At 41.8% G+C, this 15584-nt stretch overlaps 1 protein-coding gene across 4 annotated transcripts in view; it reads right to left on the minus strand.

The window, feature by feature from the left end:
• The window catches only part of TBC1D32 (TBC1 domain family member 32), a 62859-nt gene that overhangs the window by 13459 nt on the left and 33816 nt on the right, over positions 1–15584 (minus strand). For all 4 annotated transcript variants that reach the window (XM_064170377.1, XM_064170378.1, XM_064170376.1 and 1 more), the window contains 3 exons: positions 15131–15224; positions 8636–8761; positions 2421–2504 (listed from right to left, as the gene is read on the minus strand). In XM_064170377.1, the coding sequence (XP_064026447.1) occupies positions 2421–2504; positions 8636–8761; positions 15131–15224 (304 nt within the window). The remainder of the gene's footprint in view (positions 1–2420; positions 2505–8635; positions 8762–15130; positions 15225–15584) is intronic.

The following is a 15584-nucleotide window of genomic DNA, read 5'->3' on the forward strand; positions in this document are numbered from 1 at the left end:
AAAACAAAAGCAAAGCAGAAAGTACTCATTCAGGGAAAGGGGATAAACAGGCTTGAAGAACATTTAATCTACATATTGTATGTTATTTTACTCATCTGAATTCACATCGTGGCAGTAACATTGCTGCTAGCAGAAAGCAAACTTCAGGCAAGATTTGTGTTACTGTTTATAATTAAACACTGTGACTGCATAGTTGTTTATCAGATCTTTTTTTTCCCCTTCCTTCTTAACTTGGAAATTATAACAACCCAAACTAATTTGATTTTTTTCCCCCCATATTTGCAAATTTAATAATAGGCAGAAATCCTGAGGGATTCCACAGCAGATGGATGACTCTGTTATTCTAATTACAACTACCTACAAGTTTAGGAAAAGCTGTCATTTTTAAAGATAATCAATTTCTCATTTCAAGAAACATGATAAATACTGCCCTGAATCCACACTCCAGAAAATTTGGGCTTCTCTTCATTAAAAATCAAACAAGTATTAGAAATTGGGTTTTGTTTCTTTGGATCCTTGATTTTATGCTCAGAAAAGAAAACCTTGACAATTCAGATCTGTGGTCTATACTGATCTCCAAAGAGATTCAAGACATGCATGTGTCTCAGTTCTAGTTTAAATTTTCCAGAGACTCAAATATAGTTAATAGAACTAATAACAATTTATAGGATGCCTTTCCCTCTCCCCCTACCTTTTTCAAAGAAGAGGAATTAGCTGTAGAGAGGAAAAGGTAAAAACACATCCAAATAAATAGTCTCACTTCGATGTGGAAGTTAAAAGATAAAAACCTGAACAATAAATAAAAGATATTTGAGGTAGGGGAGTTACAAAGAGGTATAGGGAAGGGGAAAAACAAGACACAAAATGTATCTGTACAACCAGATTGATGGCAATGGATTTGTCCACCTCGTGGATTGATGGCCACGTGGTAAAACAGAGCGGCAGGAACAGGAGTGTGATGCTGTCAGGCAGGGAGGCAGGGCAAGAGAGAAGGAAATGCAAAGTTCCTCTGTTTTTATAGGGGGCTAGGCTGGAAGTGGGAGTGGGCTAAACACTATACCTGGAGGAAGGTGTGGACCAACCCCTAGGGAGGAGTCAGGAATACCTGGGGTCAGGGTCAAGACCACTCTCCCAGGAGGGTTAACCATTTACAGCATGCCCTAAGACAAAAGGCTACACCTAGGCCTTCTGTACCAGTGGGGAAGGCTTGATAGTTTGAGCAGTGACCTACAAAGAGAGGTAAAGAAAGGAGCGAGCAAGGCAGTCTAGGTATCAAATAAATCATTTACATCATGAAGGCATTCTCTTGGCTTTTAAAAGAACCATCAAGATCATCACTTGGATTGGGAAGTGTCAGAAATACATAAATAGCAAGTCTTATGAATGCATGAGGAGATTTTTGTTGCTTATTATGCCTCTGGGGACGCTGAAAAGTAAATGACAAACTAATGCAGGACAACAAAAACACCCTTAAAAGATCCCTAAAGGAAAAATAAAGCAGAGATGGAAACAAATGTCACTTCAGCCACTCTCTTCAATAAGCAGAGAGAGATTCTCAATTAAAATTAAGAGTATTCTGTTAGCAAGCATGCAGCAGGTAAAGACCACTACATAAAAGAAAGAGATTTCCTAAAGAGGTTTTATGCTTTGAAACTTCAAAGGCAAGTCTGAAGTCTCCAAGGATACTGTATTTGCATCCTATGGATGTGAGAACAAAATAGCAGTATAAATAACAGGCTGTCCCTAAAGCAAGCTTGGGTCTCCACATACTCTAAATGACTGCACTACAATGTAAGAGAAGAGTCCAAGACAGAGAATGAAGAATGCAAATGCATTTTCCAGCAGGTAATAACAATGCTTCTCAATCTTCTGCATTTGCAAGTGCCTCAAAATATTAAAACACATTATTTTACACTCAGAATAAGTTCACTTTATCACCCATCCTTTTTTCTTCCTGTAAGCACATCTGTGCAAAAGTAAGACTCATTATTCTGCCTCCAAGAGCAGTTCTTTAACACACATCTTTTTATGCAATACACCTTGCATACCTTTGGGCTGATTATACATTATGGAGGCTTTCAAAGGGTAAGGCAGATTGCTTACACCATCTTCAATGGTTATGCCATCAGCTTTGCAAATCCTTCTAGAACAGATGTCAGCAAACACTTTGAATCATACCCACATTTGTTCTGCATCCCTAGCTTACCATTACAGTGAGAGAAATGTGAGAGCCCACCACTCTCTGTACTGTTTACTCAAGCACATCACCTTTTGCTCCAAAGTGAGCTATCTCCTGCCAGTTAAGTAATGAATTTCTGAGTTGTTAAAGAACATATTAATAAAAACCAAAACTCAAAACAAACCTACAGCTGCAAGAAGAAAGTTAAATATGAATGGCAATAAATGCTTAGAAAACTGACCTTTGTAGTCTCCTGTGCTGAAATACCAATCCCATTGGCTTTCAGGAAGATGTGACACCAACTTTTCAAGCAACTCTGCCAAAACTGCAAGAAGTAAAACTCCATTAAAACATCAGGGGCAATGAACAAAATGTGGGACAGCACAACATAACAGTATCAGAGGAACTAAAGCCCTTTGAGCTCCATTGTTTATTCCTGGCTTTATGAGGGAACAATTCAAAGCATGCACTGTCCTTCTGCATTCTTAATGCCAGTCTTAAATTGAATTTTAATTGTGCTACTGAGAATAGAGTCAGTGTCAACAGAAAGTGAATCTCAGATTCTCTTTATATCCTCCAAGGATTATTTCAGAATTTGTTACACAGTTTCAATATGAAATTTACTACAATTAAAACTAAAAACATCTTAGCATATTTAATTTATAACTTTATAATGTTATAAATTGGCTACCCAGGGAGGTGGTGGAGTTGCCATCCCTGGAGGTGTTGAAGAAAAGCCTGGCTGAGGCACTTAGTGCCATGGTCTGGTTGATTGGCTAGGGCTGGGTGCTAGGTTGGACTGGATGATCTTGGAGGTATCTTCCAACCTGGTTGTTGCTATGATTCTGTGATATTTGTCTGTATTACATAGACAGGAACAAAAAACCCAATGACAACCTCTTGCAACAACCAAAAAAAACCCACACCACCCTAAAATAATGATGATAAAAATAAATCATAGAATAGTTTTGGCTGAAAAGGCCTTAAAGATCAGAGTCCAGCCATTCTCTAACTACACCACATCTGGTGCTAAACCGCATCCCTCAGCATCACATCTCTGCCTCTTTGAAACACAGGCATGGAGATTGACTCACCTCCCTGGGCAGCCTGTTCCAGTCTTTGAGAACCCTTTCGGTGAAGAAGTTTTTTCTAATACTCAACCTAAACCTCCTCTGATGCAACTTGAGACCATTTCCTCTCATCTTGCTACTTAGAATCATAGAATCAACCAGGTTGGAAGAGACCTCCAAGATCATCCAGTCCAACCTATCACCCTGCCCTATCCAATCAACTAGACCATGGCACTAAGTGCCTCATCCAGTGTTTTCTTGAAGACCTTGAAGACTTGCTCCTAGAGAGAAGAGAAGAGAAGAGAAGAGAAGAGAAGAGAAGAGAAGAGAAGAGAAGAGAAGAGAAGAGAAGAGAAGAGAAGAGAAGAGAAGAGAAGAGAAGAGAAGAGAAGAGAAGAGAAGAGAAGAACCTCTTCCTTGCTACGATCTCCTTTCAGATGGTTGTAAGGAGCTGAAAAATGAAAGAGCTGTTTCAAAAACCCCAAACCTCACATTATATAAAACCACCTGATGCCATCACAAGGTAAAAAAATATTTACTGAACATAAAGCAAATCAGATGCTGGCATCTAGTCTCTAAGTACCTCCCACCTTAACAGGATGCTGGTGAGAACACTGAATGACAAATCAGCAGCAAGTTTGAGGCTAGAGCAACTGAGCACATGTGCTGCATGGAAGGAGCTCATCTTGAGATAAGCCACAGAGAATTTGAGAAAGCACCAGTGAACATTTTTCACAAGTAAATACCATCCCAAAACAGCTGCTGTTGTTGATATGGGAAAAGGGCTAGAGAACATAGAGTGTAGAAACCTAGTTAAATCATTAACTGTGAGCGCTGATATAAAGCATCGTCAATCAGATAAACATGAAGCAAGGGGGTTAAGCTTGAGAGGGTCTTGAAACACTCTCACGGAGAAGAAGAATACTGTATTCAAAGATGAGAACGCTGGAGACTCCAGCCAAGAGTGTGACCCGCAACTGACACCAGGTGGACAAAAGGAAGAGCGGTCAGACTGAGGAAGACCCCAAAAGGTGACCACCAGGTGGCAATGTGCATGTGTGAAGAGATGGGACACTATGGAAATGAGTTCTGGGCACTGATTGTAATAACTTCACCTATTCCCAAAACTAATTGCAATAACCCTACCCCTGTACTGAATACGTGTGATTTTGTAGCATAACTATTGTACCTGAGCAAGGTGAAGGTGTGCAAGGGCTTTAGAGGAGGAGCTCCCCTTGTCAGCCAGCGCTGATTAAACATCTCTTTCCTGACAACACTCTGCGTGTTGAGAGGTCTCATTTTCTGTAAGTCATTGTCATGACAAAGAGAATTTGAAGAACAGTGATCCAACATTCTTTTCACACCAATGCAAAGCAAGGAAGTATATCTGGAGAGTAGTAAGTACTGCTACCCACAGGATTTCCCATTCCAAGACTGCACATTACCATTTTCATGGCAGTGGTTAACTTTAGTAGCCCTAAGCCTCTCATTCCTGTACCTGACTCCAAGCACTCATAGGTGGTTTGGCCAGTTTTAGACCGAGTAATTCCACTAACTCATTTTAGGGGACAGCTGCTCAAACAGTTGATAGAGCAGAAGTAAGGGATGACAGCCTGTGGTGGGAGTGGCAGTGGAGAAAGTCAGAAACTCTTGAGCTAGGAAACTAACCCAGGACTGCAGTCCAAGTTCTGTGTGTGAGAGGGAAGGCAACAGACCCCACGGTCTGATGCTTCTTACACAAGAAAAATAATGAAGAAAAATATAGCATCAGGATAATTAACTCTTCTTGCAACTATTTCAAACTACCACAGTGACATTAAGTTATTATTTTTTCCCTGGATTAGTGGCCTAAAACATTTAGAGAAATTGACTTACACTGAATGAGCCCAGAAGAAGTTCTTTAAGACTGATTTTCAGTAAGGCTTTGTTGATATGCAGAGCAAAGAGGAAAAGAAGTTTCACCACAAGAGCTGAATGGGGATTTACAAGTTAAGAGCAGCCAACTCCAACAACAAAACAATTAATTTTGAATTGCAAAGGACTATTAAATCAAAGAAAAAAATTACATGGGTAATTTATGGTCTTATGCATTTTTATGGAGAGAAGAAACTGCTACTTAAACATAATAGAGTTATTTTTAATCATGGTTAATAAACCATATGGGACTGGCAAAAAGCCATTTATTTTATAGAAGAGGAGCAGTTTATTCCTTTTGTGAGAATAAACAAGCTCACAAATCTTCACTAATATGCTTAGTGGAATTTGGGCCCCTGAACAATGTAAGAAATATTTGTGCTGGATACAGCAAAGAGCAGAAATTCAATGTGAAGTCTGTAACTAGGTAGATGTCAACTGTCTGACTGTTAGTATTGTGATTACTGAAATACTATAGCAGCAAACAGGAGCTATGCTAAAAGAACCTAAAATGGCACTAACTCAGAAAATTCCAAACCAAGGCAGAGATAGTACATTTCTGCCTTTTTTCTTGGAAGGCATCTCCACACTTGACCCAGCAGGTGAATAATTCAGTTCAGTGCTTGAGTTAATGGGACAAGTGACAGCTCAACTGCTAAGCAATTTTAGGAAAGTCAAGCACTAAATTGATTTCTATCATTTGTAAGTACCTAAGTGTTATCAGGATCTTGGAAATGTTCTAAATCAAGTTTGAGAGGGGAAGATACACAGCAGAGTTTAAGCAAACAAAATCTGGTTCATCGATAGAGGATTTGTCACAGGCCTTTGTCTCTTCCAAAAGAATGCCTGTGTGAAATTTTAATTCCTGGGGTTTAATCCTAAAGCATTTAATTGCCACGTGGACACTTCCTGAAAAGTCTTAATAAAGGTGGAAGCTGCCTCAGTGATTTTTGTATTTAACTGGAAAAGGAGACAGAAGAAGTTTAGGGAAGCTCATGGCATAGTACAGAGGGTGCAGTTGTAAAGGGCCAAATTCTCCTGCAGAGGATATGTTCAGAGGCAGAGATCTGTGTTGTGCCCTACCAACTCAGGAGAAATGCTGATTCTGTTCAATTATGGTAGCTTGGCTGTATTACCATTGATGTTTAAGAGACTGGCAATTACCTCATGCAAATCTAATCCACACATCCAGAATGAAGAGGATTTTAAGTTAGGAGTGTGTAATCAGATACAGAATAAATGAAAGAGGGGTTAAAATTCCCTAAACAATAGCAGTATGCTCCTAAGACAGATGAATTCCTGAAGGATTTTTTTTTTCCCCTTGAAGAATTCATGTGCAAAGGGAGGGTCATCAAAATGGCTTCTAAAATGCATAAGAACACTGATTTAAAAAATCATGTGATTAGAACTGTTTTAATAGATAACCACCATGACAGGTTAGCTAATTCCTACTTTGGTTTAAGTGGGAAACTGAAAAGCATCAGGTATCCCTCAGGGATCAGTTCTGGGACCAGTCTTGTTCAGCATCTTTGTGAGTGCCATGGACAGTGGCATTGAGTGCACCCTCAGCAAGTCTGCTGATGACAGCAAGCTGTGTGGTGCAGCAGACAGGCTGGAGGGAAGGAATCCATCCAGAGGGACCTGGACAGGCTGGAGAGGTGGGCACAAGCCAACCTCATGAGGTTCAACAAGACCAAGTGCAAGGACCTGCATCTGGGTTGAGGCAATCCCAAGCACAACTCCAGGCTGGCCAGTGAGTGGCTGGAGAGCAGCCCTGAGGAGAGGGACTTGGGGGTGCTGCTGGATGAGAATCTCAACAGGAGCCAGCAGTGTGCACTTGCAGCCCAGAAAGCCAACCAGAGCCTGGGCTCCATCAGGAGAAGTGTAGCCAGCAGGTGGAAGGAGGTGATTCTTCCCCTCTACTCTGTTCTGCTGAGACCAACCTGGAGTATTGCATCCAGTTCTGGAGCCCCTGGGACAAGAGGGATGTGGAGATGCTGGAGTGTGTCCAGAGAAGGATGCTCAGAGGGCTGCAGCAGCTCTGCTGTGAGGACAGACTGGAAGAGTTGGGGCTGTGCAGTCTGGAGGAGAAGAGGCTCCCTGGTGACCTTCTTGTGGCCTTCCAGTATCTGAAGAGGGCCCACAAAAAAGCTGGGGAGGGACTTTTTAGGCTGTCAGGGAGTGACAGGACTAGGGGGAATGGAGCAAAGCTGGAGATGGAGAGATTCAGGCTGCATGTGAGGAGGAGGTTGTTGAGCATGAGAGTGGTGAGAGCCTGGAATGGGTTGCCCAAGGAGGTGGTTGAGGCCCCATGGCTGGAGGTGTTTAAGGCCAGGCTGGATGAGTCTCTGGCTAGGCTGCTCTAGGGTAGGGTGTCCCTGGGCATGGCAGGGGGGGTTGGAATTAGATAATCCTTGTGGTCCCTTCCAACCCTGACTGATTCTGTGATTCTATCATTTTTAGGCCCTCTAATGGAACTACTGTTACTGCATCATATTCTATACCAACTCACAGAAGCTTCAGAGGAGGTTGAAAGGAAAAGAACATTCTGAGGAGTTAACAGTAGTCTTCCTTGGCTGTGTTAGAGATTAAAAATTCAAGAATGAAAACCCTGGACAGCTGACATCCTTGTAAGAGCAGTGTCTTGACTTTTCTAACTCCTTCGACCATTCCACAGTTTAAGAAGGGAACTGCCAACTTCGTATTTCATAGACTGGCAACAATAAAGAGGACTTAGTTGAATTCCTAAGATGAGAGAGACTTTCAATTATTGTACATTGAAACAGCAAAGGAACAGTCTGTGTTTTCTTTGTGAATAAGAATGCAAGGTAATAAGAACTGACAATGCTTCCATTAGAGATGAAGGTTGCATATCCTATACTATCCACAACTACCATCTTTATTAATGGCTTTCAAATCCTTATCAAATGTCACAAATTAAATGCACATTCACCTGCACTTAATTGATTTTTCAAGAAGGCTTCTTTTAGAATGAGAGTGGAAATGGACATAAAAAGCTAAAACATCTTGGCTGCATTATTAAAACACCTTTTTTTGTTGGATGTGGTATTTTAAGTTGGCAATACCGAAAAATAAGAGCAGACTCCATATAGAATCTGGATCTGAGTGATCTTTGAGGCAGTAGATTTGGTCCATGTTTAATAAGATCAGAGAATCTATGTTCTTGCAGAGAAGATCCTTTGAGGATCAATTCAAAATGGAAGTTTAATGCAGTTACCTCAATTTCTTCTTTTGAAATCACAGCCTGGAGAATTCTCTCTTGCATACTTAGCAAAGAGAGCCTATGGCAGACTACTACTCAAAACTGAAGTTAGTCCAACCTTCTTTAGCCTTCTTAGACCTAAGGAAAACTGGACTTTAATTTTCTCCTTAAAAGGAGGAACAGGTTAGCAATGGCTCTGAAAATGTATTAGCTCTGTTTGCTTGCTTTAACTCACTAAGTCGTACTCACTTGTTCCGCTGATGTTATCTGGTCTGGCTTTCATGACTTTGCAGAACTGTTTTCTACACATTTCTGTCCATCCCGTTGGCTTCTCTGGACTTTTTAAGAGTGATAAGAGCTTGTCAAGATCTTTACCTAGAAGAAATTTCAAAAAGTGTTATTGTCTGATGAATCTGTAATGCTGTGAGAGTGTTGGAGCCCTGGAGCAGGCTGTCCAGAGAGGCTGTGGTCTTCTTCTCTGGAGACTTTCAAAACCTGCCCGTGTGGCCTGCACTAGGTGACCCTGCTCTGGCACTAGAAAAGCTCCAGAGGTCCCTTCCAACCCCTACCCTTCTGTGAAACTAATATCCTCAAACTGAGTCTGTTTTGCCTGTGACAGCAATCAGTGAGTGATCTCTCTCTATCTTTGTCTCAACCCCACAAGCCTTTCATTTTATTTTCTCTCACCTGTCCAGTTGAGGAGAGGAGTGACAGAGTGTTTTGGTGGACACCTAGTATGCAGCCAGGGTCAACCCACCACAAGTATACTTTTGCTGTTGCTGAAATGTCTCTTTGCAAGTTTTGTGGCAATAATAAAATTAACAAAATAAACCCCAAAGCACCCAAAAACCATACCACAAAAGGAAACGATCAACCTTCCAACACTTGGACTGTTAAACTTAGTTTTCTGAAGAACCAAGGTGCATCCAGGACCACAGGCTCCTTGATGGTGCTGTCAGAGGCTGCAATAATATAATTCAGGGATTTCTAAACTTCTGAATGCTTTACCTTTTACCTGAACAATGTCTTTTGGTACACTTTTGGTACAATGGTTATATATGAGGCACAAATGCATGAGGTAACATTTTTTGTATATATATAGAATCACAGAATAGGTCAGGGTTGGAAGGAACCACAAGGATCATCTAGTTCCAACCCCCCTGCCATGCCCAGGGACACCCTACCCTAGAGCAGGCTGCACAGAGCCTCAGCCAGCCTGGCCTTAAACACCTCCAGCCATGGGGCCTCAACCACCTCCCTGGGCAACCCATTCCAGCCTCTCACCACTCTCATGCTCAACAACTTCCTCCTCACATGCAGCCTGAACCTCTCCACCTCCAGCTTTGCTCCATTCCCCCCAGTCCTGTCACTCCCTGATATCCTGAAAAGTCCCTCCCCAGCTTTTTTGTAGGCCCTCTTCAGGCCACAAGAAGGTCACCTGGAAGCCTACTCTCCTCCAGACTGCACAGCCCCAACTCTTTCAGTCTGTCCTCACAGCAGAGCTGCTGCAGCCCTCTGAGCATCCTCGTGGCCCTTCTCTGGACTCACTCCAGCATCTCTACATCCCTCTTGTCCCAGGGGCTCCAGAACTGGATGCAGTACTCCAGGTGGGGTGTCACTAGGGCAGAGTAGAGGGAGAGAATCACCTCCCTCCACCTGCTGGCCACACTTCTCCTGATGCAGCCCAGGCTCTGGTTGGCTTTCTGGGCTCCAAGTGCACACTGCTGGCTCGTGCTGAGCTTCTTGTCCACCAGCACCCCCACGTCCCCCTCCTTAGGGCTGCTCTTCAGCCAGTCACTGCACAGCCTGCATTTGTGCTTGGGATTACTGTATATATCTATTATAAATATAAAATATATATAACACATATTTTCATATATATATATATATCTGACAAAAATAATTTTATGAAATATTCATCTAAAATGCAAAGAAAATGTCAAAGATGTTGCTGTTACCTTTTTACCTTGTTCTTAAAGACATCTATTCTCTTTACAACAGGGAGACATGCCTTCAAAATTAAAACCGCCACTGATGCAATGTCAAAAGGACAGCATGTGTGTCTGCTTTTCTCTTGGCTGAAGTGGGTTTTTTGCTCTCTTTTCTACTAAGTTAGATGAAATTTTACCAATTTGCTAGAATAAAGAATCAAAGGCTGAGGCAGTAAATTTACAACTAGCTGAGTGAGGTTTGAAAAGAGAAGATTCATAGCGACACGTGCAGAACCAGCATGTGTAATCTACATGAAAATGCTAAGCTGCATTTCAACAGTATCATGTCTGTACAAAAGCCTTTAAGATTTTGGTTTTTTTCTTTAAAACAAGTATTTTCTGCATCCAAAATTTCCTATCTGTGACTGCATAATGAACAACAAACATCAGCAACCTCCCATGACACAGGATGACACGGCACACTGGATCTGTTCAAGGCAGTAATTAAAAGAATGCATGCATATGCTTTAGCAAATCAGAAAGGCAATGATCTATTTCTATATGCAAGATGTGTTACAAAACACATGTTGGAAGGGCTGACCAAGTTCTGGTTTTCAGAAGGCAGACCAACTTTCAAGTTCAAATGCCAAGTGCTTTTATGAAGTACTTTATGTAAGAGAAAACTGATCAAACTGAGTTTTGAACAGAAAATCCTGAGCGTATCAAATGGAAACAATCAATTAGACTGCCTCTCCTCAGGCAGATTGCTTCCCACACTACTTGATCTGCTGTGAAATACTTTCTGGTCAGCTTCTGGGGAAAAAGAAAGCTCTGTAACAAGGTAAATGCACATGCACTCACTCCAGCTGTGCACAATCCCTTTGACAGTGGACTGTGCAGTTCCTATGGTTATGAAGGATTGTAGCCTATACTACTAACTATTCATTAAGATGATGAAGGTTCATAGCTTGCAAATTCTCCTTTGCTCTGTTTTTACATTTTGGGAGAAAAAAAACACTAATAGAAACAAATTTTGTCATTTAAAGAGATTTCTGATTAAAGATTCAACCTAACACACTGTGATTATGCAACTCTTTGTGCCAGTCTACAGCTATTAGGAATACTTCCTGTTGGTTTCATTGGTTTGGGGTATTTCAGTATTGAGTTTTCCAATGAAACTTAATTGTTACCACAAACAAAATACTAGATATAAATTATCTTGTACTTTTAAGATGATTATTTTCAACAGAACTATGACATTGCATATAATTTATTTCAAGCAAGTCTAAAAGACCTTAATGATTTATAATCAGCAATTGTATCCCTGTCACTATAATTTATTATACATGTGTTTTTAAAAAGATGCTTACAAGTAACTTAATTATTCTAATCACTAATCATTCCAAATGAGTTAACATGAAATTGCTTTGTCAGCCTCAAATAACTAAATCCTCAGTTAGTGACTTTCCAAATAACAGGCACTGGTGCTTAGATCAGTGTACGTGAGTATGAAAATTTCATGTGAAGAAGGATTTACTCTGCCAGTATCATCAGTAGGATTTCTAGGTCTTTCTCTGCCCTTTTCTGCTATTTCTGTTAACAGGTGAAGGTTGAAGAAAAACTTAGGACTGCAAAGCAACACTCCTCCACAAGTTAAACAGTTATTTTACTTCCTGAAGGATTGTGGTAATTCAGTTTGACAGATGAGGATCAGAGACTACAAGCTGAGATTTAATCAGTCAACTTCACAGAGATCTGAGGTGAAAATTTGATTCCTCTGAAGGAAACAAAACTACAAACAAAAAACCACCCCAAACCACAGCAATTTCAAGAAAGTAGGACTTCATGACCATGGCCCATCCATCTCTGCTGTCTCCTCCTGGATTCTTGATCTGACCTCTATTTCCCTTTGCAGTTTGTCCCCTCTGATATTCATCCTTTCCTGCAGGTTTTGCAAAACTAAATCTTTACTTTGCCACTGCTGCACTGTAGGTGTGTTAGTGCCTAGCAGCATCAATGCATCCAAAATTATACTGTTTAAACAGGTATCCTTTAAAAATCTTAACTGATGCTCCAACAACTGGATAAGGAAAAAAAGACTACAGTGTTACAGTCATCTCTGAAATCATAGAATCAACCAGGTTGGAAGAGACCTCCAAGATCATCCAGTCCAACCTAGCACCCAGCCCCATCCAGTCAACCAGACCATGGCACTAAGTGCCTCATCCAGGCTTTTCTTGAAGACCCCCAGGGACGGTGCCTCCACCACCTCCCTAGGCAGCCCATTCCAATGCCAATCACTCTCTCTGTGAAGAACTTCCTCCTAACATCCAGCCTATACTTTCCCTGGCACAACTTGAGACTGTGTCCCCTTGTTCTATTGCTGGTTGCCTGGCAGAAGAGGCCGCCCCCCACCCTGCCTACAATGTCCCTTCAGGTAGTTGTAGACAGCAATGAGGTCTGCCCTGAGCCTCCTCTTCTCTAGGCTAAACAACCCCAGCTCCCTCAGCCTCTCCTCCTAGGGTTTGTGTTCCAGGCCCCTCACCAGCTTTGTCACCCTTCTCTGGACACCTTCCAGCACCTCAACATCTCTCTTGAATTGAGGGGCCCAGAACTGGACACAGGACTCAAGGTGTGGCCTGAGCAGTGCTGACTACAGGGGAAGAATAACCTCCCTTGTCCTACTGGCCACACTGTTCCTGATGCAGGCCAGGATGCCATTGGCTCTCTTGGCCACCTAGGCACATTGCTGGCTCATCTTCAGCTTACTATCTATCAGTACCCCCAGGTCCCTTTCCTCCTGGATGCTCTCCAGCCACTCAGTCCCCAGCCTATAGCGCTGCTTGGGGTTGCTGTGGCCAAAGTGCAGAATCCTGCACTTGGCCTTGTTAAATCTCATCCCATTGGCCTCTGCCCACCCATCCAGCCTGTCCAGCTCCCTCTGCAGGACTCTCCTACCTTCCAACAGATTAACACCTGCTCCTAGCTGAAGAATTTTGCTGAAGACTATGTGGAGGCCTATATTTGCTTTAAGGTTCCCTTGGAAATGGAGTCTGTAACAATAAAAACCAACTTAAGCAACTTCAAAACCTAGCTAACAAAGATATGTGTATCTAAGCCTGCAAAAAAGCCTAGAGAAGACACAAAAATCCCACAGTAAATACTCTCAGTAGAACATGAGCTACCTACTTACTGCAACTGCCAAATTAACAATTTCCATTTCTGTCATCAGAACAGAGACAGGCAAGTAACCTACTGAAGACAACATTCTTTTGTGTAACCAATGAAGCTTTTCCTCCCTTAGTCAAGGATAGAAGAGAGGATCCTCAGACAACTCACAAGAATATTTAAAATCAAATGACAGAGAATTAAGTTTAAGATTCACAGCATGTATTGGGGACCTTTCAAAGGTCATCTTGTCTAACCCCCCTGCAGTCAGCAAGAACACCTCCAACCAGATCAGGCTGTCCAGGGCCACATCGAATCTGATCCTGAATATCTCCAAGGACATGGCCCTGGGCAACACATTCCAGTAGTTTCACCATGCTCATTGTAAAGAACTTCCTCCTGATATCCAACCTAAACCATTCTGCTCCAGATTCAAACCACTGCCCCTCATGCCATCCCCACAGGCCTTTCTAAACAGCCCCTCCCCAGCCTTCCTGTAGGTCATAAAATCATAGAATGGCTTAGGTTGGCAGTCACCTCAAAGCTCATTCAGTTCAAACCCCCACCATAAGCAGGGACACCTCCCACTAGAACAGGTTGCTCAAGGCCTCATCCAGTCTGGCCTTGAACACCTCCAGGGATGTTGTGGAGCACAGAAGCCCCAAATGTGATCACATTTGGGGCTTCTGTGCTCCACAACCTCCCTGGACAACCTGTGCCAGTGACTCACCACCCTTACTGTAAAGAACTTCTTCCTAACATCCACTTTCAATCTCCCCTCTGCCAGTTCAAACCCATTCCTCCTCATCCTGTCATTACCAGACCTTGTCAATAGTCCCTCCCCACCCTTCCTGTAGGCCCCCTTCAGATACTGGAAGGCCACTCCAATGTCTCCTCGAAGCCCTAACAAGAACTCATACCTCAAAAATTCTGATTGAAGAGAAGAGAGTTAATGTAGAATTTCTATCACTTCCAAACCTGTACTGGCTAAGAAAATTCACAAACCATTTCAAATAAACACATCTCAAGGATACAGCAAACATGACCAAATACAAAGCCTGATTTCTTCCTGTAAAACGTTCATCAGGTTCTTTTACATTGTCCATGCAAATTAAAACCTTAAAACTGTTTCTCTGTGTCAATTAAACTGCTTAGCCTAGGTAGTTCTTCAAAGGATTCTTCAGTCTGCCCACATTCCAAACTGATGTGCAGCGTGGAAACCAACTATCCTAAACGCTGTCTATTTCACACACCACCAAGCTTTGTAAACACAGGGATGTGAATCACAGAAATAGTGTACCTTAACCACACAGTCTTGCTCCAGTTACTAGAGAGATCATACAAATGCATCTCATGAGTCACCCACCTGAGACAAGCCAAAAGGTTAATCATGGAAGTTTGCATGAGAATTAGATTACTAAACGGAGCTTTGCAGACTGGCAGTTGCACAAAGCCCAACAAGCAAAACCAAGCCAACTTACTTAGCTACAAATACAGACAAGGATAAAAAAAACATCCTGAAACACTTCTGAGATAATCACCTGAGAGCTGGGGGGAAGGGGGCAACAAGGAGGAAGGAAAAAAGACTATTAGAAGACTGAGATGCTTGTTTAACATATACACTGCTTGTATGCTTTGTAAGTACCTTGTTTGAATTCAGCTTTCCTAGGAAGTTCTGCAAGATAGCACTTTGGCAAAGGGAGTGATGAAAACATTGGCCAAGGATATGGATCACTGCCCTAGAAATGGGACCAGAAAGAAATTCATTTACAAGAATTAGTAACATTTTCTCAACTAACACAGAGGTAAACACCTCAGAATTACTGTCTATGCACCAAAATGATGCTTGATACTACAATTTGCAATGAGATATTCTGTTAGTAAAATAGAAGGCACTTAAAGGATAAAATAAACTCAAAAAAAACCATTTGGGCCAGAATTTTTTTATAGTACAGAACCAAAATGATGCTTGATACTACAATTTGCAATGAGATATTCTGTTAGTAAATAAAGAAACAGTTACAGGATAAAAACAAAACCAAAAAATCTAGGGTCAGAAATTTTTTGTAGTATATACCAGAATTTTTTCATAGTATATG

This window comes from Pogoniulus pusillus, chromosome 33 (genome assembly GCF_015220805.1).
Source record: "Pogoniulus pusillus isolate bPogPus1 chromosome 33, bPogPus1.pri, whole genome shotgun sequence".
NCBI classification, from domain to species: Eukaryota; Metazoa; Chordata; class Aves; order Piciformes; family Lybiidae; genus Pogoniulus; species Pogoniulus pusillus.